Source organism: Lynx canadensis, chromosome D1, assembly GCF_007474595.2.
Source record: "Lynx canadensis isolate LIC74 chromosome D1, mLynCan4.pri.v2, whole genome shotgun sequence".
NCBI lineage: Eukaryota > Metazoa > Chordata > Mammalia > Carnivora > Felidae > Lynx > Lynx canadensis.
Window position 1 is genome coordinate 111,096,306 of NC_044312.2, and position 23,749 is coordinate 111,120,054.

General features: G+C 57.1%; 1 protein-coding gene across 1 annotated transcript in view; it reads left to right on the forward strand.

Moving 5' to 3' along the window:
- Positions 1 to 23,749, forward strand: part of LRP5 (LDL receptor related protein 5) — a 105,596-nt gene that overhangs the window by 67,491 nt on the left and 14,356 nt on the right. The window contains exons 8-17 of the mRNA XM_030331115.1: positions 4,294 to 4,510; positions 6,574 to 6,863; positions 7,838 to 8,064; positions 9,656 to 9,840; positions 12,143 to 12,466; positions 13,692 to 13,891; positions 18,087 to 18,295; positions 19,460 to 19,650; positions 20,260 to 20,469; positions 23,597 to 23,722. Coding sequence (XP_030186975.1) covers positions 4,294 to 4,510; positions 6,574 to 6,863; positions 7,838 to 8,064; positions 9,656 to 9,840; positions 12,143 to 12,466; positions 13,692 to 13,891; positions 18,087 to 18,295; positions 19,460 to 19,650; positions 20,260 to 20,469; positions 23,597 to 23,722 — 2,179 coding nt within the window. The remainder of the gene's footprint in view (positions 1 to 4,293; positions 4,511 to 6,573; positions 6,864 to 7,837; positions 8,065 to 9,655; positions 9,841 to 12,142; positions 12,467 to 13,691; positions 13,892 to 18,086; positions 18,296 to 19,459; positions 19,651 to 20,259; positions 20,470 to 23,596; positions 23,723 to 23,749) is intronic.

The window sequence follows — 23,749 nt, forward strand, 5'->3', positions numbered from 1 at the left end:
GTGTCTCTCTGTCTCTCAATAATAAACGTTAAAGAAAAGTTTTTTAAACGGCTGGACACGCGCGAAGCAGCCTCACCTCTGCACGCTCTGTGGTGTGTGTCCGTGGGGGGTGGTTTAAGCCATTACTGAGTAGAAGCGAGGAGTGGTCTCGCTCCTTGAAGGCTTCATCTGTAAAGCTTCCTCCTCGGCTCTTTCCTTCTGGGTTGCTCTGACTTGACGATGGTCTTGCAGGCCGACCCCCAGCCCCTGCTCTTCAGCCTTTCTCTGCAGCATGAAGTGTCACTTGTCACCAGCGTGTGGCTTGCCGTGGACTTGCTGGGGGCCCTGGATCGTCTGGGCTCTCCGAGGCTCCCTGCTGTCTCACTCCGGCTGGGACAGTGCAGCTGACATCTGCTGGCGGACATCTGCCATCGTCATAGGCTCTCAGACAGAGTACCCAGGCAGGGCAGGCTGGCCGGCGGGCTGGGGGTAAATCACGGACTGAGAAGTTAAAAATCTATCCATATCCCCGCTCCTGACATTTCCTGAGTCGATGGAGGCGACTTCCGGTACAACCAGAATAAAAACTCAGTGTGAGAGTGATGGTTTCGAAGCCTGTTGGCTGTGTGTCCCTCGTCCCCAGGGAAGAAGTTAGAGCACAGGGCATCCCAGCAGCTGAGCCGCGTGCACGCAAGTGTGTGTCTAAGATCTTTTTTGTTACGTGGAACAAAATAACCATGGCAGTTTTAATTTATGTCTGGTTTATGTCTGACTGTGATAATGATTCCATCAGAAAACAGAAATCTTAGGGTGCTCAGGTCATGATCTCACGGTTCAGGAGTTCGAGCCCCACGTCGGGCTCTGTGCTGACAGCTTGGAGTCTGGAGCCTGCTTCGAATTCTGTGTCTCCCTCTCTCTCTGCCCCTCCCTGCTCATGCTCTCTCTCTCTCAAAAATAAACATTAGGGGCGCCTGGGTGGCGCAGTCAGTTAAGCGTCCGACTTCAGCCAGGTCATGATCTCGCGGTCCGTGAGTTCGAGCCCCGCGTCAGGCTCTGGGCTGATGGCTCAGAGCCTGGAGCCTGGTTCCGATTCTGTGTCTCCCTCTCTCTCTGCCCCTCCCCCGTTCATGCTCTGTCTCTCTCTGTCCCAAAAATAAATAAACGTTGAAAAAAAAATTAAAAAAAAAATAACAAACGTTAAAAAATTTTGTTTTATTAAGAAGACAGAAGTCTTTTTCCTTTAAACGTGTGCTTTCAAAGGGTTGGTCTTGGGCTCATATCTCTTTGTGTGACTAAGTCAGTGGAAACAGAGGATTCGGTGTAAGGAAACTACAGCCAGGTGACTTTCTGGGGTCCACATTTCGTGGGCCTCCCCGCAGACCTGTGTGACGTCTTCCCCTCAGTGCTGGGCTGAGCGTGGGCTTCTTTGGGACCGTGGAGTTGGCCAAGCACAGGAGGGCAGAAGCCACGGGTCAGAGAGAGCAAGTTTGCCCCCCGGGCGCCTTTGGTATCTGCGTGATCATTTTTCTGTAACTTCCTGAAAACGACTAGTTTCTTTTCCCGAAAATCAAGGGCACAGGCCCCTCTATTCTAGAGCGGGGGAAAACTACAGCCTGTGGGCCAGATTGCCTGTTTCTGTGTCAAACGGAGAATGGTTTTTATACTTTTAAATGATTGAAAAAAATAACTGAAGTGCTATTTCGTGACATGTGACAGTGACACGAAATTCACATTTCAGCGTCCAGAAAGTAATTTTTGTTTTCTGCACCAACGATGTTCTCCTGGAACACAGCCACACTTGTTCCCTTACACACTCCCTGTGGTTGTTCTTGGCGTTACAAGGACCATATGGCCGCAAAGCTGAAAATATTTATGATCCTTTGCAGGAAAAGTTTGTCAGCCCTTGACCTGGAAAATCTGTCTCCCATGCCCTCCCCTGGCCCCAACGTTCCCGGGTGTTCAGACTCGACTCCGTTATTCCTGACTTCTTGTGGATGCGTTACCCTCGCAGGAGTCAGATGGGCATGTGCCCTGTGTCTTGTCTCCCCACCCTCAGCGCCACTTAGGGCTCTAGGAAATTTGAAATATTGAGACGTGGGTGCTCCCAGTAGACCAACTCTTCTGGTGCTCCAGGACTGGCTAAAGGCCCCGTCCAACAGAGTTAACTTTTACGAATGGTCTGGATTTGCTCATGGTGTGCTGAAAGCCGCCATAAAAAAATCACTTTGGGGGGGGGGGGGCGCCTGGGTGGCTCAGTCGGTGAGCATCTGACTTCGCCTCAGGTCATGATCTCACTGTCTGTGGGTTTGAGCCCTGCATTGGGCTCTGTGCTGACAGCTCGCAGCCTGTTTCAGATTCTGTGTCTCCCTCTCTCTCTGTCCCTCCCCACTCATGCACTGTCCCTCCTCTCTCTCTGAAAAATAAATAAACATTAAAAAAAATTTTTTTAATAAGAAAATCACTTTGGGATCGTTAATTTTTTTCAAGTATTAGGAGTCTTGGTGGAGAGCCTTCGAGGTGCTTCGTGGGTTCTGCAGCTAGGATGGAAAATGATCGGGGTCGTAGGGTGGCTTCTCAGTGTGCGGGACCCTTCCCGTCCCTGGCGGTGGGCGCAGCTGGGCGGCCGAGGAGGGGCAGAGGCGGGGAGAGAGGACGGGCTGCAGCCAACGCCATCACCCTTGCTGGCCCCGTGTCCTCCGTGGGCTCATTTTCATTGCTCCCGAGCCAGGAAAAATGTACTCTTCTTGCCCCAGTTCAATAGAACGTGTATTTATTTATGTCTGGAATTCCGTTATTAAAGAAAGTTGAGAAAATATGGAAATAGTGAAGGAAGAGAAAAATCTCTTAAAGGCGGTATTGACATTTTGGTATATTACAGCTTTGAGTCGTGATTTTTTTCTTTTTCTAGCGGTGGATGATTTTCTTTGTAGCGTGAATGTGCCGTCCGTGTGGACCACTGCTTCCCCGGACCCGGTTATTCCCAGCTGAGGAAGGAGGGAAACCAGAGGGGCCGGAAGTAGTACCCAGAGGTGGGCACAGAAATCAATACAACCTGAGCTCCCTCCTGGGCGAGGCCGGCAGCTCCCCAGCTCATGGTCAAGGGCATCACCTAATCCGGTGTTCTCACCTGGGCTGCGCGTTGGGACCACCTGTGTGGAGCTGCATTCAGGATCCGTACTGGGGCCAGGCCTTCCGGTTCTGATCGGGGCCCGGCCATTGTTCTTTCTTTGGTTGAGTTCCCTGGGTGACCCCAGCCACTCCTCTCAGTTACAGGAGGAGAAATGAGGTCCACGGGGTGCAGGGACTGGCCGGGCTGGACGTGGAGCTCCCTGCCCCTCCCAGGTGACCAAAGCAGTTTTGTCCTGTGCTGTCCAACAGCAGAGGACCCAAGTCTCTTCTGTTCAGCATGAATTTGATCTGTCTTACGCTCCCACCACCTGCGAAAGAGAGGATTTATCGCTTTTCTTGATGAGCTGGAAATCTAATCTGGCTGCGGGAGGCCTGTTGGGACCTGACTTTCATTCATCATGTCTCTTTCATCCTGGCCTGAGAGCCGGAGAGCCTCGCCGTCGTGTTTCTGTCGAGTCTTCCTTTCAGCGTCAGCTTCTGCAGGGTCACCTGTCATCGGAATCACATCTTACCCCATTTGTGTGCTTCGGTCGGTTAAGGCGTTTTCGCATCTGACGGTAGTTTTCTCCTCTGTGGCTTTTGTGGTCAACGCTTTGCCTCAGCACTGCTTCTCCCAGAAAAAGATTGAGTTTTTCTATCTCAGAGCAAATGGCCGGTAGCGGGTCTGCGGATGGAGAGCGTCTTAGAGCTACAGGCTTAGACTCAGGCCCAGAAGTCATCAGACTCAGAGTTCGTCTGGTCCCGACCAAGCAAGAAATCGGTCCACAGACAAGCGGAAGGTCTTGCCCAGGGCCCACGGCGTGTTAGTAATCCAGCCTCTTGAAACTCGAGTCTGTGTCGAGAGAGTGATCCGATGTCTGCCAGAGCTGCGTGTGGGCAGACGTTGTGGTCACAGCCCGCCCCTGGTCGGAGGCCCGCGCTTTGGTGCTGCAGGCAGCCGCTGCCAGCAGGAAGGGAGGGGACACCTGTCGGCACAGCGGCCGCACCCAGGTAGGGGAGGCTGCGGGGAGAGCCCTGAGCCAGCTCTGTCACCTCAGAGGTCATCCGTCCAGCTGTGCCCGTGAGCCATGCCACCCGGCTTTGTATCCTGGCCCAGCGAGGGCAGAGCCGAGCACCCCGGGAGCTGTCGTATTTCAGGCAGCCCAGGCCCGAGGCCGGTTCACACCTGCGTCCGCCATCCCGCAGGTGATCAACGTCGACGGGACCAAGAGGCGGACGCTCCTGGAGGACAAGCTCCCACACATTTTCGGGTTCACGCTGCTAGGGGACTTCATCTACTGGACCGACTGGCAACGGCGCAGCATCGAGCGTGTGCACAAGGTCAAGGCCACCCGGGACGTCATCATCGACCAGCTGCCCGACCTGATGGGGCTCAAGGCTGTGAACGTGGCCAAGGTTGTCGGTGAGTGTGGTCAGCCTCCAGCCACGGGTCAGCCATGCCGACTGGCACAAGGGAGAAGCGGCGGGCTGTGGCCCCCCTTTGGTCCACAGGCACGCAGTCTGGGGAGGGGCAGGACAGGATATGGTGATACCTGGTTAAGGACAGGAGGGAATGGGTGTGGCATCTCGGTCAGGGATATGTGTATACATTTTACTTTTTTTTAATGCTTATTTGTTTTTGAGTGACAGGGAGAGAGAGAGAGAGAGAGAGCATGAGCAGGGGAGGGGCAGAGAGAGAGGGAGACACAGAATCGGAAGCAGGCTCCAGGCATTGAGCCGTCATCACAGAGCCCAACACGGGGCTCGAACTCACGGACCACGCGATCGTGACCTGAGCCGAAGTCGGACGCTTAACCGACTGAGCCACCCAGGCGCCCCTTTTTTTCTCCCAATTTTTTTTTAATGGGCCTGGGATATTGACTAGGTGGTGGTTGTGGGCAGGCCTCTCTGGCAATATTGTCATAATGGTTAATGTTCGTTGAGTGCCTGCTGTGTGCCAGGCTCCGGCTAAGTGCCTCAGTGCCCACAGCAGCCCTATACGCGCAGTACAGTGTTGCCCCATTCGCACTGGGAGGAAGGAGGCATGGCCACATGGCCGAGAAGTGGCTGAGCTCAGGACTCACCCCGGGTCTGCCTCGCCTCATCCCTGGGGTGGGCTGTGATCCTTGTCTCATGGCCCCTCACTCAGATACACACCTTTTAGCGGAAAGTCAGGATCTGCCCAATCTCACTTAACGTGACGATTTGTCTCTTTCTGCAAAGGATTCCAGATGCAGGTCAGTAGGCTACACCGGAGAGAGTAGCGTCCGGGTGTGGTAGGGGAGGTGGAGGGGCGGGTCTCTGGGCTCCATGGGGGCAGGGGCTCTGTACTTAGTACAGCACCTCTACCTCGGAGGTGCTCAACAGACCTTTGGGGGATGAATGAATGAATGAATGAATGAGCATCCATCACTTGCCCTTAAGTAGCTCACAGTCTAGTGGTGAGACCCTCCTTAGTTAGCTCTGCAGACAGGCAGTGGTCAGAGCTGGGATGTTAGGGATGCCTGGCCTGGAAACACGAGGGAGGTCACCTGAGCTTGGAATTTGGGAAGCAGGGGGCGGCAAGGTTTGCCTGGCAGAGGGGCAGCTGGGCAGCAGCCTGGCGGTGAGGTGAGGCGGTGTGGGCTGCCTCTGTGTCCCTGGGATGGGCCTTACTGTCCGGCGACCCGCACTCCTGGTAAAGAGACGATGGGACTTAGTTTTACCAGTCGCCTTTTGAAACACGTTGATTATCCACCTTCGAAGGTGAGGCCCGCCTGTGAGTGTTTAAAAAGAAAACAAAACAAAACAAAAAATGAAACCCAACAGCTAGGAAAAAAGATGTCTCCGTGGGATATGATTTAAAGTTGAGAAATTGGGTTCATCTCTCTGTCTCTCTCTCATCCGAGGATTTACTGAGAGGGATGGGGAAAAGGATTCTTTCATTTTAGCTGAAATACTTAACACTAAAAGCCGATTTTTAGCAGCACCTCAGCAGGTGAGAATAACAGGCTGGCCAAAAATAAATGATCATGCCCAGTGCCGTCTGCTTTCGTAAAGAAGAGGCCCCTTTGGCGGCCCTGGGCGACTCCCGAGTTTGGGAGGCTGCAAAGCACTGGTGAACTGGAGGGGTCGTAGGGGGAATCGGTCCGGTCCGCAGGCCAGGAGTCCAGGCCCAGGGAAGGGTAACTTGTCCCGTCACGTGGCACTCTTACATCTGTGCTACTTCCTGTGTCACCTGTGTCACCTGTCCCCTCTCCAGGCCTCAGTTTCCCTGCTTGAAAAACGGGGGTGGGCACGGCCCCCACCTCCCAGGCTGCTGGCCGGACGGCGTGAGTTCGGACACACCGGGTCATTGTTACTGCCCCTTCCCTGGACGGTGTCTGTCATCCCCGCCTGGTGTCCCCCTTCGACGTCCGGCGGAGATGAAGGGACGTGCGATGGCAGATCGAGGCACGCCTCTCTCTCCGGGCTGCCCGTGCTCAGAGCCGCTGTACTTCCTTCCAGGAACCAACCCGTGTGCGGACAAGAACGGGGGCTGCAGCCACCTGTGTTTCTTCACGCCCCGTGCGACCAAGTGCGGCTGCCCCATCGGCCTGGAGCTGCTGAGCGACACAAAGACCTGCATCGTCCCCGAGGCCTTCCTGGTGTTCACGAGCAGGGCCGCCATCCACAGGATCTCCCTGGAGACCAACAACAATGACGTGGCCATCCCGCTCACGGGCGTCAAGGAGGCCTCCGCGCTGGACTTCGACGTGTCCAACAATCACATCTACTGGACGGACGTCAGCCTGAAGGTACAGTCTGCAAGGGGTCCTACGTGCACGGCTTTGCCGTGAACACCTTGCCTGTGACGGCCCTGCCTCAAAGGTCTTACGTTCTCTTTTATTTTTTTTTTTTAATTTTTTTTAATGTTTTTATTTATTTATTTTTTTTTTTTAACTTTTTTTTTTTTTTTTTGGGGGGGGACAGAGAGAGACAGAGCATGAACGGGGGAGGGGCAGAGAGAGAGGGAGACACAGAATCGCAAACAGGCCCCAGGCTCCGAGCCATCAGCCCAGAGCCCGACGCGGGGCTCGAACTCACGGACCGCGAGATCGTGACCTGGCTGAAGTCGGACGCTTAACCGACTGCGCCACCCAGGCGCCCCTGTTTTTATTTATTTTTGAGACCGAGCGAGAGACAGAGCATGAGCAGGGGAGGGGCAGAGAGAGAGGGAGACACAGAATACGAAGCAGGCTCCAGGCTCCGAGCTGTCAGCCCAGAGCCCGACGCGGGGCTCGAACTCACGAACTGTGAGATCATGACCTGAGCCCAAGTCAGATGCTTAACCCACTGAGCTACCCAGGCACCCCACCATTCCCTTATTTTAAATGCTGTGGTGGCTTCCAGTTCCCCACCCCCATTACCACGGTCGTGAACACCTCTGTGCACAAGCCTCACTGACGTTTCAACAGCTTCTCATCTTTTGCGTTACATTAGTTTCTCCAGATAAAATTTCACGAGGTAGATGTTTGGATAAAAGGACGTGTCTATATACATACGCGTATAAAATGTAAATGTTTAAATATCACCAGATCATTTTTTCCCCCCTAACAAAAAGTTGTATTTGGCTGCATTTCAAGCGTTTATTTGAAAACTGTCGCTGGTGACGATCTGGCCCCAGACGTGGTCGGTATCGTGTTCCAGGTGGGCCAAGCACCTCCTGGTTAGAGGTCTGCACAAATGCCGCTTCCTAACCCGTGGCCCTTGCCTCCTCCCCTGCCCCCAGACCATCAGCCGAGCCTTCATGAACGGGAGCTCCGTGGAGCACGTGATCGAGTTTGGCCTCGACTACCCGGAAGGCATGGCCGTCGACTGGATGGGCCAGAACCTCTACTGGGCGGACACCGGGACCAACAGGATCGAAGTGGCCCGGCTGGACGGGCAGTTCCGGCAGGTCCTCGTGTGGAGGGACTTGGACAACCCCAGGTCACTGGCCCTGGACCCCACCAAAGGGTGAGAGCCGTTTCTGCTTGTCACACACGTCTCTGTCCCCTCCCACTTCTGTCCGTCAGCCGGCGTGGGATGACCCGTGGCCGAGGGGGGTGGCTGGCCAGCGGGCGCTCTGTGATTCGAGCGGTAATGACCCCCGCTAGCTTTGAGGTGGCCGGTGCTGGTAGGACCCTTGGATGTATCCAGTTCATCTCACAGAGAGGAAACTGAGGCCGAGGGAAGGAGTGGCGGCCACTGTGTCGGGTGCCGCGCTGGGTACTTTTACGTGAGCTGTCTCGGCACAGCATCTGGGGGGACCTGCGAGGGGCAAGTGTCTTTGTCCCTGATTTTACGGATGTGGAAACCGAGGCTCAGAGTTGCTGAGTGACTTACTGAAGGTCACGTAGCCAGGGAGAGCAGAGCTGGGCTCCTTCCCCCGCCACGTGTCGCCGGACTTTTCCATCTCAGAGCCGGCTTTGAGGTCCTTGGATTCCAGCCTGCCCGCAAAGGGCGTCTTGCAGGCCTCCTGGGCAGAGTTTCACCTGCCTCGCAAGGCACCCGCTTTTATCTGCCAGCAGCCTGGGGGCCCTGCCCCGGGCACTGGGGCCAGGGGGGCCAGGGTCGCGTCTCCCTCTGCACCAGAGTGCAGACGGACACAGTGCTCGCCCCTAAAGCATCAGTGATGCGTATGGCACGCCCCAGACCCTGCCTGTCACACGCTCTGTTAGGGAAGGAAAGATTTTAGGACGACAGCGCAGAGCGAATGGCCCAGGTTTTAGCGGAAGGGCAAGTAATACACCGTTCTGGAATGGGGCTTCCTTCTGTGGAGCTGCTGCAGAAAAGGGAAGGAGGGGGGTGCCTGGGTGGCTCAGTTGGTTGAGCCGCGAGCTTCGGCTCAGGTCATGATCTCACGGTCCGTGAGTTCGAGCCCCGCGTCGGGCTCTGTGCTGACAGCTTAGAGCCTGGAGCCTGTTTCCGATTCTGTGTCTCCCTCTCTCTGCCCCTCCCCCGTTCATGCTCTGTCTCTCTCTGTCTCAAAAATAAATAAACATTAAAAAAAAAAAAAAAAAATTTTAAAAAAAGAAAAGGGAAGGAGGGCCCACTGGGGGCAGGAGAGCTGAGTTTGAATCCTGGCCCTGCAGTGCCTGCCGGCCCCGCATGCTTGTCTTCCGCCCTCGTTGAGTAAGGGGACCCTGACTTGCCCACGTCTTGCCCAGCCTGGCTTCCCCTGTCACCGCGGCGTCCTGGCCAGCTTGATTCGCGTTTGTCTCTGCTACCAAAGTGTCCCAGCCTGGATATTCTGTTACGTGGTCACCCCATCTGTGCACCCAGTCGGTGTCCGTAAACGGGTGCGTTCGCACTTAACCCTGCAGGTGCGCTGGCTGTGGGAATTCAGGAGGCGGCCCGGTGACGGCATCTGGAGGGATGTTAGGGTCGTGGGGGGCTCCGAGCACGTCGCCCTGTCCCTGCTTCGTGAAGGGATGTCACGGATGTGGCTTTCTCCAGGCTGGTGGGGGCCACGCAGAGGAGATGGGGTGGTCGTGTCCCTCCCCCCGCTGCCCTGCAGCGAGAGAGGACGCACCCGAGCCCGAGCCGCCCTCCCTGTGTCTTCCAGGTACGTCTACTGGACCGAGTGGGGCGGGAAGCCCAGGATCGTGCGGGCCTTCATGGACGGGACCAACTGCATGACGCTGGTGGACAAGGTGGGCCGGGCCAACGACCTCACCATCGACTACGCTGACCAGCGTCTCTACTGGACGGACCTGGACACCAACATGATCGAGTCGTCCGACATGCTGGGTGAGGGCCAGGCAGGGTCCTGCTGGGCCGGGGGCTTTGGCCTGCGGCGATGGGACATCCCTGGGCCGGGGCGCTGGCTGTCTCTCAGCCCCCGCTGCACCGTCCCCTCTGGCCTGCAAGTCCCGAGGCCCCACAGGAGGTGTGGACACACCCCTGGCTGTTCGTCCAGCCTTCTCTTCTCCTGGGGTTGTCCCTTTCCACCCCCTGGTGCTGTTGCCATAGGCATGTTGACAGAGGCCCCGGGTGACAGCTCTTTCCTGCACACCTACTGAGAGCCGTGTCCCAGCTAAGCTGTGTGCCAGGAGTCCAGTTTGATCCTGCAGTATCACAGCGTAGGCTTTCATTGATGGGGAAACTGAGGCCCAGGGAGGTCACAGGACCTTCCCGAGGTCACAGAGAGATTCCAGGGCTACACGTTAAATCTCCATTGGACCCTGGGCACCTACTGCGTGCCGGACATTGTGCTGGGACCACTCACGGGCCACACCCAACATCCTGGGATTAGGTAAAAAAAAGAGAAAAAAAATGCCTCGTTCCAAGTCGCCCAGCAGTAGGGGCGGGGCGTGCAAGTCTAGACTCTGTTCCGCTGGGGGGGAGTGGTTATGTTAGTTCTCTCGGTAACGCACCAGGTGACGGGGCCCGCCCTGTGTGAGGGGGAGAACTTGATTTCCTGATCGCTGCTGCTCCCTGGGGTGGGCGTGCTTGTGCCCATTTCACAGGTAAGGAAACCAAGGCACGGGCTGGCTGAATGGCTTGTCCCAGCCCCAGCTTCCTGGTTTCCGCTCCAGACGGGCGGCACCACCGCCGCCGCCCCCCCCCCCCCCCCCGCCCGCCCCTGCACGCTCACCGTGCTGGCTTCTGAGGCCAACGGCAAGGTTTGAATGTGTCCCCAGGCCCGCAGTGAACGACAAGAGGCTGGTTGGTGCATGTGGGGAACCAGTCACCGAACAGCTGCGGTTGCCTGAAATAATTAAGCTCAGTAATTACCCCAGAGCGAAGACACGCTCGGGCGGAAATCCACGGAAACCCTGGAGACTTGCAGGACCCTGCAGACCGAGGGGTGGCCGCGTGTCGTGGGCCTGGCTGGCACTCTGCTGTGGCACGCGTTCCGTCGAATGCCACAGACATTTACCGAGCACTCGATTAGTAAGGCCCCCGGGTGGATGAAGGGTGGGTCACGGGGCTTCTGAGAGCCGAGCAGCGCCTGGAGCACGGACCTGGGGCTGTTGGGGTAAAAGTGTGTCTCACGCATGATGGTTGTGGACACCTGTCCCTGCAGCAGGGCCCTTGGGGGGGGGGGGTGGGGAGCGCACATGTGCGTTTGATGGAAGCAGTCGGGGAGCCTCTTAATAACTGGCGTTCTCCCAATGGCAAAATAGTCAGCGTAGACACTTTCCAAAAATACAGAACCATATGAAGAAACGCGAATTATTCCTAATTTTCACCGCCCCGTGATAACCAATACTGACGTGGCGGCATGTTTTTTCCTAGTCTCAAAGAAAACTTTTCTAAGATTTTATTTTATTTTATTTTTTTTCTTTAACGTTTATTCATTTTTGAGAGAGAGAGAGAGAGAGAGAGAGAGCGCGAACAGGGGAGGAGCAGAGGGAGAGGGAGACAGAATCAGAGGCAGGCTCCAGGCTCCGAGCTGTCAGCACAGAGCCCGACGCGGGGCTCGAACTCACGGACCGCGAGATCATGACCTGAGCTGAAGTCGGACGCTCAGCCGACTGAGCCACCCAGGCGCCCCTCTGAGATTTTAAGTAATCTCCACACTGACACGGAGCCCCGTGCGTGGTGCATCATGTGCGGGCTCTGCACGTGGCCGTGCTATCGTTGGGTTACCCCACGGTTCGTCACAAGGGTCTTCCGCTGCTGGGGTATAGGGTGTGGTTGCTGCCCCGGCTTCTGTCTCCAGGTGCCGGTTTTGCTGTTCTAGAACTTTCTATCCTGGTGATCATACAGCACGTGCTCTTTAGGGTCTGGCTTCTTTCAGCTGCCCACCATTTTTCACCCGCACGACTGATGGGCGGGCATTTGGGTTGTTTCCCGCTCGCGGCCCTTACAGTTGCTGCCGTGCGCACTCGCATCGATGTCGTGCCCGAGCGGACCCCACGTGCGCTCCTCTTGCGGGATAGGAGGGGAGTTGCCCGGTCACGGGGTGGGTGGCGTCCGGCCTCAGCCGGCCCTGCTCGTTTTCCAAAGCAGTTGAACACTTGGACCTTGACCCGGGTGGCCGGGCAGCTTTGAACCAGTCGGCGGCCGTGTGTTGCTGATGCCGCGTCTGCGCGTCTCCACGCAGGTCAGGAGCGGGTTGTGATTGCCGACGACCTCCCACACCCCTTCGGCCTCACCCAGTACAGCGATTACATCTACTGGACGGACTGGAACCTGCACAGCATCGAGAGGGCCGACAAGACCAGTGGCCGGAACCGCACCCTCATCCAGGGCCACCTGGACTTCGTGATGGACATCCTGGTGTTCCACTCCTCCCGCCAGGATGGCCTCAACGATTGCACGCACAACAACGGGCAGTGTGGACAGCTGTGCCTCGCCATCCCTGGCGGTCACCGTTGCGGCTGCGCCTCCCACTATACCCTAGACCCCAGCAGCCGCAACTGCAGCCGTGAGTGTCTTTCTTGGCTCCCGCGCCCCTCGCCCGTGTTAAGTCAGGCTGGTTCTGGGAGCCGAGGGAGAGAGACGCTTCCTTTCTTTCTTCTAGTGCTTATCGGTTTATCTGTTTTTTAACGTTGTTATTTCTCTTTGAGAGAGAGAGAGAGAGAGAAAGCACGAGCAGGGGAGGGGTGCAGAGAGAGGGAGACAGAATCCGAAGCAGGCTCCAGGCTCCGAGCTGGCAGCACACAAGCCCGACGCGGGGCTTGAACTCCTCAACTGCGAGATCATGACCTGAGCCAAAATCAAGAGCCGGAGGCTTCGCCAACTGAGCCACCCAGGTGCCCCTAGAAAGGAGCTCCTTTTCCGGGGGTGCCTCGGCGTTCACGGGTGGCTGAGTAGGTTTCGCACTGTATACACTGCCTGTTACCTAGAGGCCTAGGCCCGGCTCTGTGAGTGAGTACTCTCCCCAGGGACGGTGTTTTATGTCCAAAGATCCTCCCGTGGAACGTCTCAGCCGAGGGCTTGGCCCATGTGTTTGTGTCTTGATGAAGTAGCGGGTCCTCTGTCCAGCCTGGGCCTCCCTACTCTTGGGCTCCCTTTGGTCCTGTTGTCCCCGTCCCCTGGGGGCCAGACCTTGCGGGGTCAAGCACAGGTGGTGCAGGTGACCCATCAGCCAGCAGGGATGCCTGTAACTCGAGTCTCTGCTCCTGTGGCCGGCAGACTGGGGGCCGTGACTTTGTTTCAAGCCACCCAACTGGAATTCTGACAGGCTGTGGCTGTTGGCCTCTTAAACGTTCTGAGCGGTGCAGTTTCTGCACTGAGGCCGTTTTGCTCACTGACACCCCCACGAGGTGACCCCTCCCACGCCATCGTTCACCTCATACCACTCACTTGACCACCTGAGGGCCGACGGCAACTCACACACTTGTCCAGGCAGCAAGTACATTTGTGGGTGGGAGGTGACTATTTGCTAGTGTTTCCCTGCTTCTGTCTTAAGTCTTGAGAAGTTAAAAATCAGTTGCTATCTGCTTTAAAATAACTCACGCACTCACTGAAACAGCAGAGACGCGCATCGTGCAGAGAGGGAAATTCCCCACGGTCCACCCCCTGGAAGTACTTTTAGGTCCTTCCGGCACTTTCCCCTCCGCGAAGGGCGACGCGGTCCATCCCCGCCGACCCCGTCTTTGGCTCCGGATGCTGACGCGCAGCCCCCTCATCTGCTTGCCTCGTTCTAGCGCCCACCACCTTCTTGCTGTTCAGCCAGAAATGTGCCATCAGCCGCATGATCCCTGACGACCAGCACAGCCCAGACCTCATCCTACCCCTGCACGGGCTGAGGAACGTCAAGGCCATCGACTACGACCCCCTGGACAAGTTCATCTACTGGGTGGACGGGCGCCAGAACATCAAGCGAGCCAAGGACGACGGGACCCAGGCAAGTGTAACCCGTTGGGGCATGTGGGGGTCACTTCCGCGAGGAACCCACCATGGCAGTCCCACCCCCCTCCCCTCCCCCGCTTTGCTTTGCCAACAGAGCACGGCTTGCGTCAACAACGGCTTGGGTTCTAATTATGTCATCGCAGGGTATAATCCCGAGCAGTGGGAAACCCTTAGATTATATGCAGAAATGGGATTTTCTTTTTCTTCCCACAGTGGTTTCGCGCAAGCCTGGTTGGTATTGGTTATTCTGGATTTATTTTTAGTTCGTAGGAATCGTACGGTCTGTTTGCTTTAACGCAGCATCTACGTTCCTAAAACTCACTGCACGACGCAGAATCACACAGGCAGACCACAGGGCGATGGGGGAAGGGGGCGAGGCGCACTGCACTCTGAACTCTCGCCGGTGACACGTGAAGAAAAGATAGGGACGTCGTAAATACAGGTGCACCTTTCTGCATACGTTCAGTGGTTCAAGACGGAACTCCTAAGTGACTGCGGCGCTTTACCTTGAAGAGACCTGAAGTTGCTGAGGACGCGGGGGCGCAGGGCTGCAGTTTGTGGGTGTGCGTGAACCGACGGGACGGCGGGCGGGAAGTCACGAGGCCCGCGCTCACAGGCGTGACGCCGCCCACGGGAGATGGAGGGACTTGGGTGGGGGGGGGGGGTGTGTACTCGTGTATCCCTGCCCTTCTCTGCATTCCCCGAGCGTTTCTCACGGACGACCTGTGGGTTGGCAAGTGTGAAATCTCTGTCGCGCTCCAGCCGTCCCCGGCATATCACTCACTGATCCCGACAGATTCTTTTCAGAATGCTTATTCCAGCACAATGGACCGCTTCCGTGCTAGGTTTCTGTGGCCTGTCCCATGAAGGACGTTGTCACTGCAGCCTGGGGGCCCACTCAGAGTCTCCACGTGGCAGGCGGCGGTGGCCGGCATTTCGTTCGTGTGGCATTCGCTCACGGACGCGCCTGGCTCACCGTGCCTGTTTTCAAGGACTCCTTTTACAGAAGCCACGGAACCAAATGTTGACCTGCTCCGTGGCCACGGTCGGGGTAGGCACGTAGGTTGTCACGGTGAAATCTCGGCACTGTTACAACAGCGATGCAGAGAAATGCTGCTGGTGGAGATTTTGGGGTGACTTTGGTGTCAGTAAAGTTCACTTGGCCAATTTTCTACCCCGAACTGGGTGCTAGGGCTGTGTGTACGGGCTCAGCATCGCTTCTGGCAAAGTACTGCATCCAGCGATGATGTGAAGTTAACAGGCTGTCCTCTGAGGTCTGTGTCCTTCGTTGGTGATAAAAGCCCCAGCCTAGGGGCACCTGGGTGGCTCAGTCGGTTGAGCGTCCGACTTCGGCTCAGGTCATGATCACGCAGCTCGTGAGTTGGAGCTCCATTTCTGACTCTGTGCTGACAGCTCAGAGCCTGGAGCCTGCTTCCGATTCTGTGTCTCCCTCTCTCTCTGCCCCTCCCCTGCTCGTGCTCCGTCTCTCTAAGAATAAATGAAACATTAAAAAAATAAATAAAAAGCCCCAGCCGAGAGGCACCTGGGTGCCTCAGTCGGTTAAGCATCCGACTCTTTCGATAGCAGCTCAGATCATGAGCTGAGGGTCATGGGATCAAGCCCCGAATCGTGCTCTACACTGACAGCATGGAGCTTGCTTGGGATTCTCTCTCTCCCTCTCTGTCCCTCCCCCACCTCTCAAAATAAAATAAGTAAACTTAAAAAAAAAAAAAAAAAAAAAAAAGCTCCAGCAGAGCCTTGGCAGCTGTGTATCATCTCTGCGGGAGCAGAGCTGGTGAAATGGTGGGCATATATTCCTTTCTTCCCTCCACCATGCAGGTGACAGTCCCTTTGAGTCCTTTGGAGAATGGGAGGTGTTAATTGATGATGGGTGGCTTTCCTGCTGAGAAAGGTACCAGGCGCAAATTGCCTGGAAGTCTCATCAAGAGGGTTCGTTCATGGTGTCCTGCAAATGCGAGGGAAGACTTTGAAGGAAAAGTCCTTTTAAGAAACACCTTCTGGGTTCCTACTTCATTTGGAAAACATCTGTTTCCCTCCCTGTGCGTCTTGCAAAACTCTACCCTCTAGTGGCTTTGATCCTTTATGAGGGGCATCCCTGAGCCCCCCAAAGACGACGTTTTAAGTTGTTACCTACTTTGGCTAAGTTGTTTTCCTAGTAAACTTTTTCAGGGTAGTAAATATACACAAAAGTTATCATCTTAATTATTTCCAAGGACACAGCTCAGCAGCACGAAGCACACACATTGTCCTGTGGCCGTCACCCCCGACCATCTCCAGAACTCGGTCATCTCCCCAAACTGGAAGCCTGTCCCCATGAAACACTGACTCCCCCTCCCCCTCCCCCACCCTAAGGCAACCCCCCTTCTCCTTTCCGTCTTTACGAATCTGACTATATTCTAAGTACCTCGTATAAGTGGAATCATGCAGTGTTTATTTATTTGTGTGTGTGTGTGTGACTGGCTTCTTTCGCTTAGCATAATGTCCTCAGGGTTCCTCCGTATCAGAGCAGGTGTTAGAATTTTCTTCCTCTTAAGGCTGAAAACGCTCCATTGTGTGGGTGGACCACGGTTTGCTTCTCTGTCCTTCCACTGATGGACGCTGGGTCTTTGGGCTGTTGTGACAGCACCCCTGTGGATGCCCCCACGTGGCTAGGTGCTACTCTGTCCTGGGGAGGAGGTGGGGTGTTGCCTGTGGCCTCGAATAGGATTCTATTAAGAAATCTTGCATTCGTGGAGTTCCGGTTTTATAACCGGACAGTCATCCGTCTGCCCGAGGACAGGTGTGGGCCGCGTGTCACCTCACGCCCCGTGCATTTCTCAGCTGCCTGTTCTGATGGCTGGCGTCCCAAAGTCAGGGTTGATGCCCGGGACACGGCCAGGGACGGGCTGCAGTCTTGCTTCAGTCCCAGCCCGTCAGTTGCCCTGGGCTGTGGTCTCAGGGCCCAGAGTCTGTGCTTCGGGGGAAAGGGATGTGCCCAGTTGGAGCAGACGCTCGGCTCCCAGAGCGCCCAGCTCTTGGGGAGGTGGGCGTTATCACCTGCAGAGGCACACGACCCTTTAAAGAAGGGCTCTGTGTTCAGATGTGAGTCACACACTGCTAGCCGCCCAGTGGGACTGTGTGTGTGTGTGTGTGTGTGTGTGTGTCGGGGCGGGGGGGGAGGTGTACCCTTCCAGCTGGGTTCAAGAGGCTGGGCCTGGTGAAGGGGCTTCTTTTTGGCTGCAAGCCCCTTCTTGCCACCAGGGGACTTCGTTTCAGTGACTGCCAAAGAGATAAAGGAAGTTTGCAATGAGCTCTTGTGACAGCATCATCTTAAGGATGCCCTCAGAGGAAGGGGCTTTTCATCCAAACCATTGGTAGCCGTCCGGGGAAGCCCGCCTTGCACCAGCTCAGATCACCTGAGAACCTGAACACGGTCTTTTGGGGTAACCCAAGGGGCCCAGATCCACCAGGGAGTGAGGCTTCTGGTCTGTAAGGCAGATGAGGGTGACCTCGGGCTCTCCCTTCCTCCGCGGCATTTCATGGAACCCCCTGAGATACAGCAGGTGGCACGGAGCCAGGCAGAGTTCTCCGGCAGGGCAGAGACCCAGAGAGTGTAGACCGAACCACTGCCGGGAGGGGCGGCTGGCCCCTTGCTCGGGACAGGCATTGCGTGTCATCACGCACCCCCACCCGGGCCCGCACCCCCGGCCTCTCCTTCAGGGAAGGGCCGTGAGAGGTGGAACTGTGTTCTATACACCTGTGGTCCTGTCACCCTGAGTTGAACAAATAACAAGACTTGAAGGTCTTACTCCCAAAGCACGAGCCCAAGACGATGAGCGAGAAAAGAGAAGATGTCTCTCGAGAAGGAGGCTGTGACCCTGGGCTGACTGTCGAGCCACCAGGCGGCCCTTCCGGGGCAGGAACGGGACCCGGAGGGCGTGGCAGCCGACAGTCCGCTGGGAGTTTGCCAAGGCGTGGGCTGGAGATCCGAGCCGAGGGGCGAGGGCCCTTCTAGGACCTCTCCGTGATCAGGTTCCCTCTCAAGCGGGCACGTGGGGGAGTGCTGATCCGACAGGAAAGGTTGAGACGCAGGGTCGGAGATCGACTTTCAGTCTGAACTCGGGCACCGAGGCCTCTGCCCTCCCGGGACGCCCGTAGCCAACGCCCATCTCTTCCTGTGTTACATGCAGCCCTTCGTTTTGACCTCTCCAAGCCAGAGCCAAAACCCGGACAGGCAGCCCCATGACCTCAGCATCGACATCTACAGCCGGACGCTGTTCTGGACGTGTGAGGCCACCAACACCATCAACGTCCACCGGCTGAATGGAGACGCCATGGGTGTGGTGCTCCGTGGGGACCGCGACAAGCCACGGGCCATCGTCGTCAACGCCGAGCGAGGGTGCGAGGCGGTGGGGTGGGCGGGCACCGCGGTGTGGGGTGCTGCACCCCGGGGCAGGGAGACCCGGGAAGGATAGAAGTTTTAATCCATAGGTTTTGCACCATCCCCATCAAATTTGAACCCTGAGCAAAAATTCCTTCCATAGCATCCCAGCTGGGGGCTGGCTATTTGAATACGTCTCACCACCGGGAGCTCACTACCCTCCTGGGCACGGCCTCGACTCCCGGGAGCTTCTTCCTTCCACGAGGAGGTAGACAGACATGGAGGGTCCCAAAGGGAATAATAACCAGGGCGAGGGGGAGCCTTAAAGCCACGTGCCGTAAAGCTCAGAAACAAGGCTGAGCACAGGAAGGTTCGTGCACGGCCGCCGCGCCAGGCGGGAGTCAGATTTTTGGGGGCTCCGTTTGGTGGAGCTCGTGCCGGGCGACGGCCAGCGCGACCCCGTGTCCTGGGCCGGGCAGACCCAAGTTGGAATCCTGACCCCGTCGCTTACTGCCCCCGTGACCCCAGGCAGGTGGAGTGACCTCGGGGGTGCGGTGTCTTCTTCCGAGAAGGACGATGGTGATGTCAGCCCCCGCGGCACATGAGTGCTCAGGGAGCACAAGCCTAGTGGCTCTTCCGCAAGCGGATGAGTCTCCCTCGAGGCTGGCCTCCACGGAGGCAGGGGCTCCTTTGCTGCAGCCGCTGGGGTGGGCGCTGGTCCCCAAGGCTGCCGCCACAAATGACCACAAGCGGGGGGAGGTGAAAAGAGCGGATGTTTGTTCTTTCACGATTCCAGAGGCCAGAAATCTAACGTCAAGTGGTGGCAGGGCTGTGCCCCCTTCAGAGGCTCTGCGGGGATCCTTTCTTGTCTCTCGTCCAGCTTCTGGGGGCTCCGGGTGTTCTTTGACCAGATGGCCTCACCGTAACTGCGTTACAAAGATTCAGCTTCCAATTATGGGTCCCCTTCTGAGGTTCTGGGTGGATGGGAATTCTTGGGGGGACATTGAACCCCATAGGGCCTGGGGGCGAGCCCTGAGAGGCCGGGGCCTTGTGCCTGGTGACTTTCCAAAGCCCGGCTGGATGGCCGCGGGGTCAGGGGCTGGTCTATCTGGCGCCTGGCGAGCTCGTTCCCGGTGAGGGATGGGGGGGACTCAACACCCTTCACCTGCTCCCCTCCCCCAGGTACCTGTACTTCACCAACATGCAGGACCGAGCCGCCAAGATTGAGCGAGCGGCCTTGGACGGCACCGAGCGTGAGGTCCTCTTCACCACGGGCCTCATCCGCCCCGTGGCCCTCGTGGTGGACAACAGGCTGGGCAAGCTCTTCTGGGTGGACGCGGACCTGAAGCGTATCGAGAGCTGCGACCTGTCAGGTGGGTGCCCTGGGGCCTCCCCAGGGATTGGGTCCCTCGGCAACCCACACGTCTGACCTTCCCGGGGACACCCGGCCTTCCTTGTCATCGGGAACAGTGGGGGCAGCCTCCGTGTTCGTCAGGTGGGCGTCATGCTGGGGCTTTATGTCTACCGAGTACTATTATCATCTGAGAGTTCCAGGACGTGGGTCCTGAATGATTCCCGTGTGGCAGGGCAGAAGAGGCGTCTCAGAGAGGGTGGGTGACCTGCCAGGGTCCCACACTGTGGGCCGGGACCCCTCTGCCTCCAGCACCCACCCCTGTGGCCGCTCTGCCCGGGGCCGCCTTAGACCCGGATGCCTCTGGGCTGGAGACCTGCTTAGAGGGGCTTTTCTTCCGTTCGCGGGGCGGGGGAGGGGAGGGGGCGGCACCGTGCTTGCAGGGAGGGGTCAGCCCAGGTGCCAGGTCGGCCAGCTTCCAGGGAATCCGCTCCAGCTCCTGGCCCCGGCCAGAGCACAGAATCCACCCCCCCCCACCCCCCCGGCTCCCTGCGGCCCTGTGCTCCGAGCTGAGCATGGGCTGAGCGCTTGGGGTCAGCGGCCACTCGGGGGGCACTTGTCCCACTTGCAGGGGCCAACCGCCTGACCCTGGAGGATGCCAGCATCGTGCAGCCCGTGGGCCTGACCGTGCTGGGCCAGCACCTGTACTGGATTGACCGCCAGCAGCAGATGATCGAGCGTGTGGAGAAGACCACCGGGGACAAGCGGACTCGAGTCCAGGGCCGGGTGGCCCACCTGACCGGCATCCACGCCGTGGAGGACATCAGCCTGGAGGAGTTCTGTACGTGGAGGGCGGGCAGTGTCGTGGGCAGGTCCCCGACCGACCGGAGAGGGGGGCACCTGTGCAGAGCCCTGAACCGGCCCCTCGGAGCAAGTAGGAGGCTGGCCAGTGTGAGGGCTGCGGGCTGACTGGCTGTTGGCAGGGGCCACTCTCGGGTCCTCGAGGCCACTCTCGGGTCCTCAGTATGCCTCTCCATCTCAGCAACAGATCCGAACCTGACTTCCTCGTCTGCTACCAGCCGGACAATCTGCTCGGCTTTTCCAGGGTCCCGTGAGAGTCACCCACTTTCAAATTAGCGTCCCCTTTCATTAACTCCAGCAGAACCTCATCCGCCGTGTTGGGGATTAGGCTGGGAGATTGGAGGCATTTTAGGATTCTTCCTCTGACAGTCTGGGCTGTGCCCAAGGGCTGGGAGATCAGGACCCCTACACTTGGGACCTCTGGTTTCTCCACCCGCTCTGTGTAGGACTATAGGTGGACACAGGAAAATGTGTCTGTCTGTCTGTCTTTCTCACTCTGCTTTCACTAAATACACCCCAGCTGCCAGCTGCTTGCGTGGACAGAGCGGTGAGCAGGGCCATCGCTGTCCCTGTCCTGCGATGCCCCTGGTCTGGCCATCTTCGAGCTCCCTGTTTTCAAGGCCCGGGATGGGGGGGCTGCCCCACCTGCCGCCTCACCTGGGCCCCTCACGCTCCCGCTGGCCACGTGTCCCGTCCCTGGAGTCCTTGTCTCTGCTCGCCTTCCTCTGCTCTGAGTAACTCCTGCTACTTCCTCGGCCCCCACCCAGGGTCAGGTGTGGCACTTTGCGTGGATAAGCTTCTCTCGGCCTCCCTGCTCTGCAAAGCTGCTCTGACCGTTTAGCCCCCAGGCCCTGTGCTCAGTGCATCACTATGTTGCCTGTGTTGTTTTGCCCTAATTCTGCATTACATCTGAGGAGGGTGGGGCTTAGAAAGGGTATTAACTTCCCCGGCAACGGGCTGATCAACACGGCAGGGCTTGGATCTGAGGGCAGAGCCCCTGTTTCTTCACTGGCTTTTCTGAAGCTTACCCCCGGTGGGTTGGGCAGATCGAGTTCATCAGAGTTATGTGTGGAGTCCAAACACGTGGCTCTGAGTGAGGTCGTGAGGCTCCCTGCTCTGAGCTTGGGGGCGTGACCTCCGATGGAGCGAATTGGTCACTTCTGTGTTGACTGCCGGGTGGCTGGTTTCTGTCCTTGTGGGTTCTTGGCCAGGTCCTGCCTAAGTGAAGTCACTGGGCCAACGGCTTCCGGATAGCTGAGGCACCCAATGGATAGGGGTGAGAATGCCTGAGTTTCCCTGGCCCCTTACACCATTCTCAGGGAAGCCACTGATTACTGGGTGTCACAGCCTTCAGAACCATTCAGCATGGTGAACACTGAGCCCACGAACGCCCAGACCTGCCGGTGTTGGCAGAAAGCCAGGCAGGCCGACCAGCAGGTCCTTGGACCTGAGGGGCTGGGAGAGCCAGGAAATGCTTAACAAACAGGGATGAAGCTGGAAACTGGGATGTCCCCATGAGTGCCAACGTGTGATGTGTAGGGAGAGGCTCCTTGTTTTGGGTGAGGGTGGGAGATCCTTGAGTGAGCACTCCCATATTTACCTGGGACGTGGAGCACCCAACCTGCTTAACCACGAAATTCTAGAGCTAAACTCTAAACCAGGCGTGGCGCTCCACAGCCCCTAGGCCCCATCTGGACATCACGTGATCTTATAATAAAGTTTTATTGGCACACAGCCACGCCCATTGGTTTGTGCATCACCCATGGCCACCCTTGTGTTACAGCTGGCTGACTTGTGACAGATGGTCTGGCCCATCGAGCCCAAACCCTTTACTTTCTTATTTAGAGAAAGTTTGCTGACCCCTGCTCTAAACCGTGACTTCTGTCACTTTATTTTTTTTATTTTTTTAAATTTTTTTTCAACGTTTATTTTTGGGACAGAGAGAGACAGAGCATGAACGGGGGAGGGGCAGAGAGAGAGGGAGACACAGAATCGGAAACAGGCTCCAGGCTCCGAGCCATCAGCCCAGAGCCCGACGCGGGGCTCGAACTCACGGACCGCGAGATCGTGACCTGGCTGAAGTCGGACGCTTAACCGACTGCGCCACCCAGGCGCCCCGACTTCTGTCACTTTAAACTCTTAACTCCCGAGGTTGAGGCAGGACACTGATTTTTCCGTGGGGCGGGGGGGTAGTGCTTTTTCTCATTTCCTCTCGCCCGGGGGAGGGCAGCCACCCTCCTCCGCGTCTTCCTGTTGTTCAGGTGTTGGTTAATTCAGTTAATTGAATCGAAAACCTCAAGTTCCCTGGGGATGTGCCGTCCTGCTATTTATCCCCGTGTGTATTCGCTTCCTGTGACGGCCATGACAAGTCTTCACAAACTGGGTGACTTAACGCAACAGAAGTGTGTTCTCCTACAGCCTGGAGGCCAGACGTCCGAGGTCAAGGTGTCAGCAGGCCTGTGGCCCGCTCTGGGGGCTGTGGGCTGGGGCGGCTCTGTGTGTCCTTCACGTTGTGGTGATTGCAGGTGCTCCTTGGGCCCACATGGCTCCAGTGGGGCAAGAGAGAGAGAGAGAGAGAGAGACAGTCCCTGCACAGACTTCTCCCCTGTGTCTGCGTCTTCACCTCTTCTGAGGCTCTTATAAGGACATCTGTTGTTGCATTTAGGGCCCACCCCAAAAATCTAAGATGACCTCATCTCCAGAGCCTTAATTTGATTACATTTGTGAAGACCCCTTTTCCAAATAAAGTCACATTCACAGGTTCCAGGTATTAGGACGTGGACATATGTTTGTGGGGGGTGGTGCACTACACCATGAGAGACAGGCAGTGTAGAGTGATGGTTGTGGGAGCAGTGGGAGCTAGTGTAGACGGGCTAGTGTGAGTGCTTTCAGCCTCTCGTTTTCCTGTCTGTAAAATGCACGTTAATGGAAGTAGACTCTGTCAGCTGCCCTGGGAATTAAGTGGGATTAACTGCAGGGGCCTGGCCTATAGGAGTGACCATTCTTGTGAGTTCTTGCCTGGCCCTAGTTTCCAGCACCCTTGGGGCTACAGTCAGTCCTGAGGTGAGAGGCCGAGCCTGACCCCCTCTCTCTTTTCGTCTCCCCAGCGGCCCACCCGTGTGCCCGGGACAACGGTGGCTGCTCCCACATCTGCATTGCCAAGGGTGACGGGACACCACGGTGCTCATGCCCAGTCCACCTCGTGCTCCTGCAGAACCTGCTGACCTGTGGTGGTAGGTGTGACCTCAGCACTTTCTCTT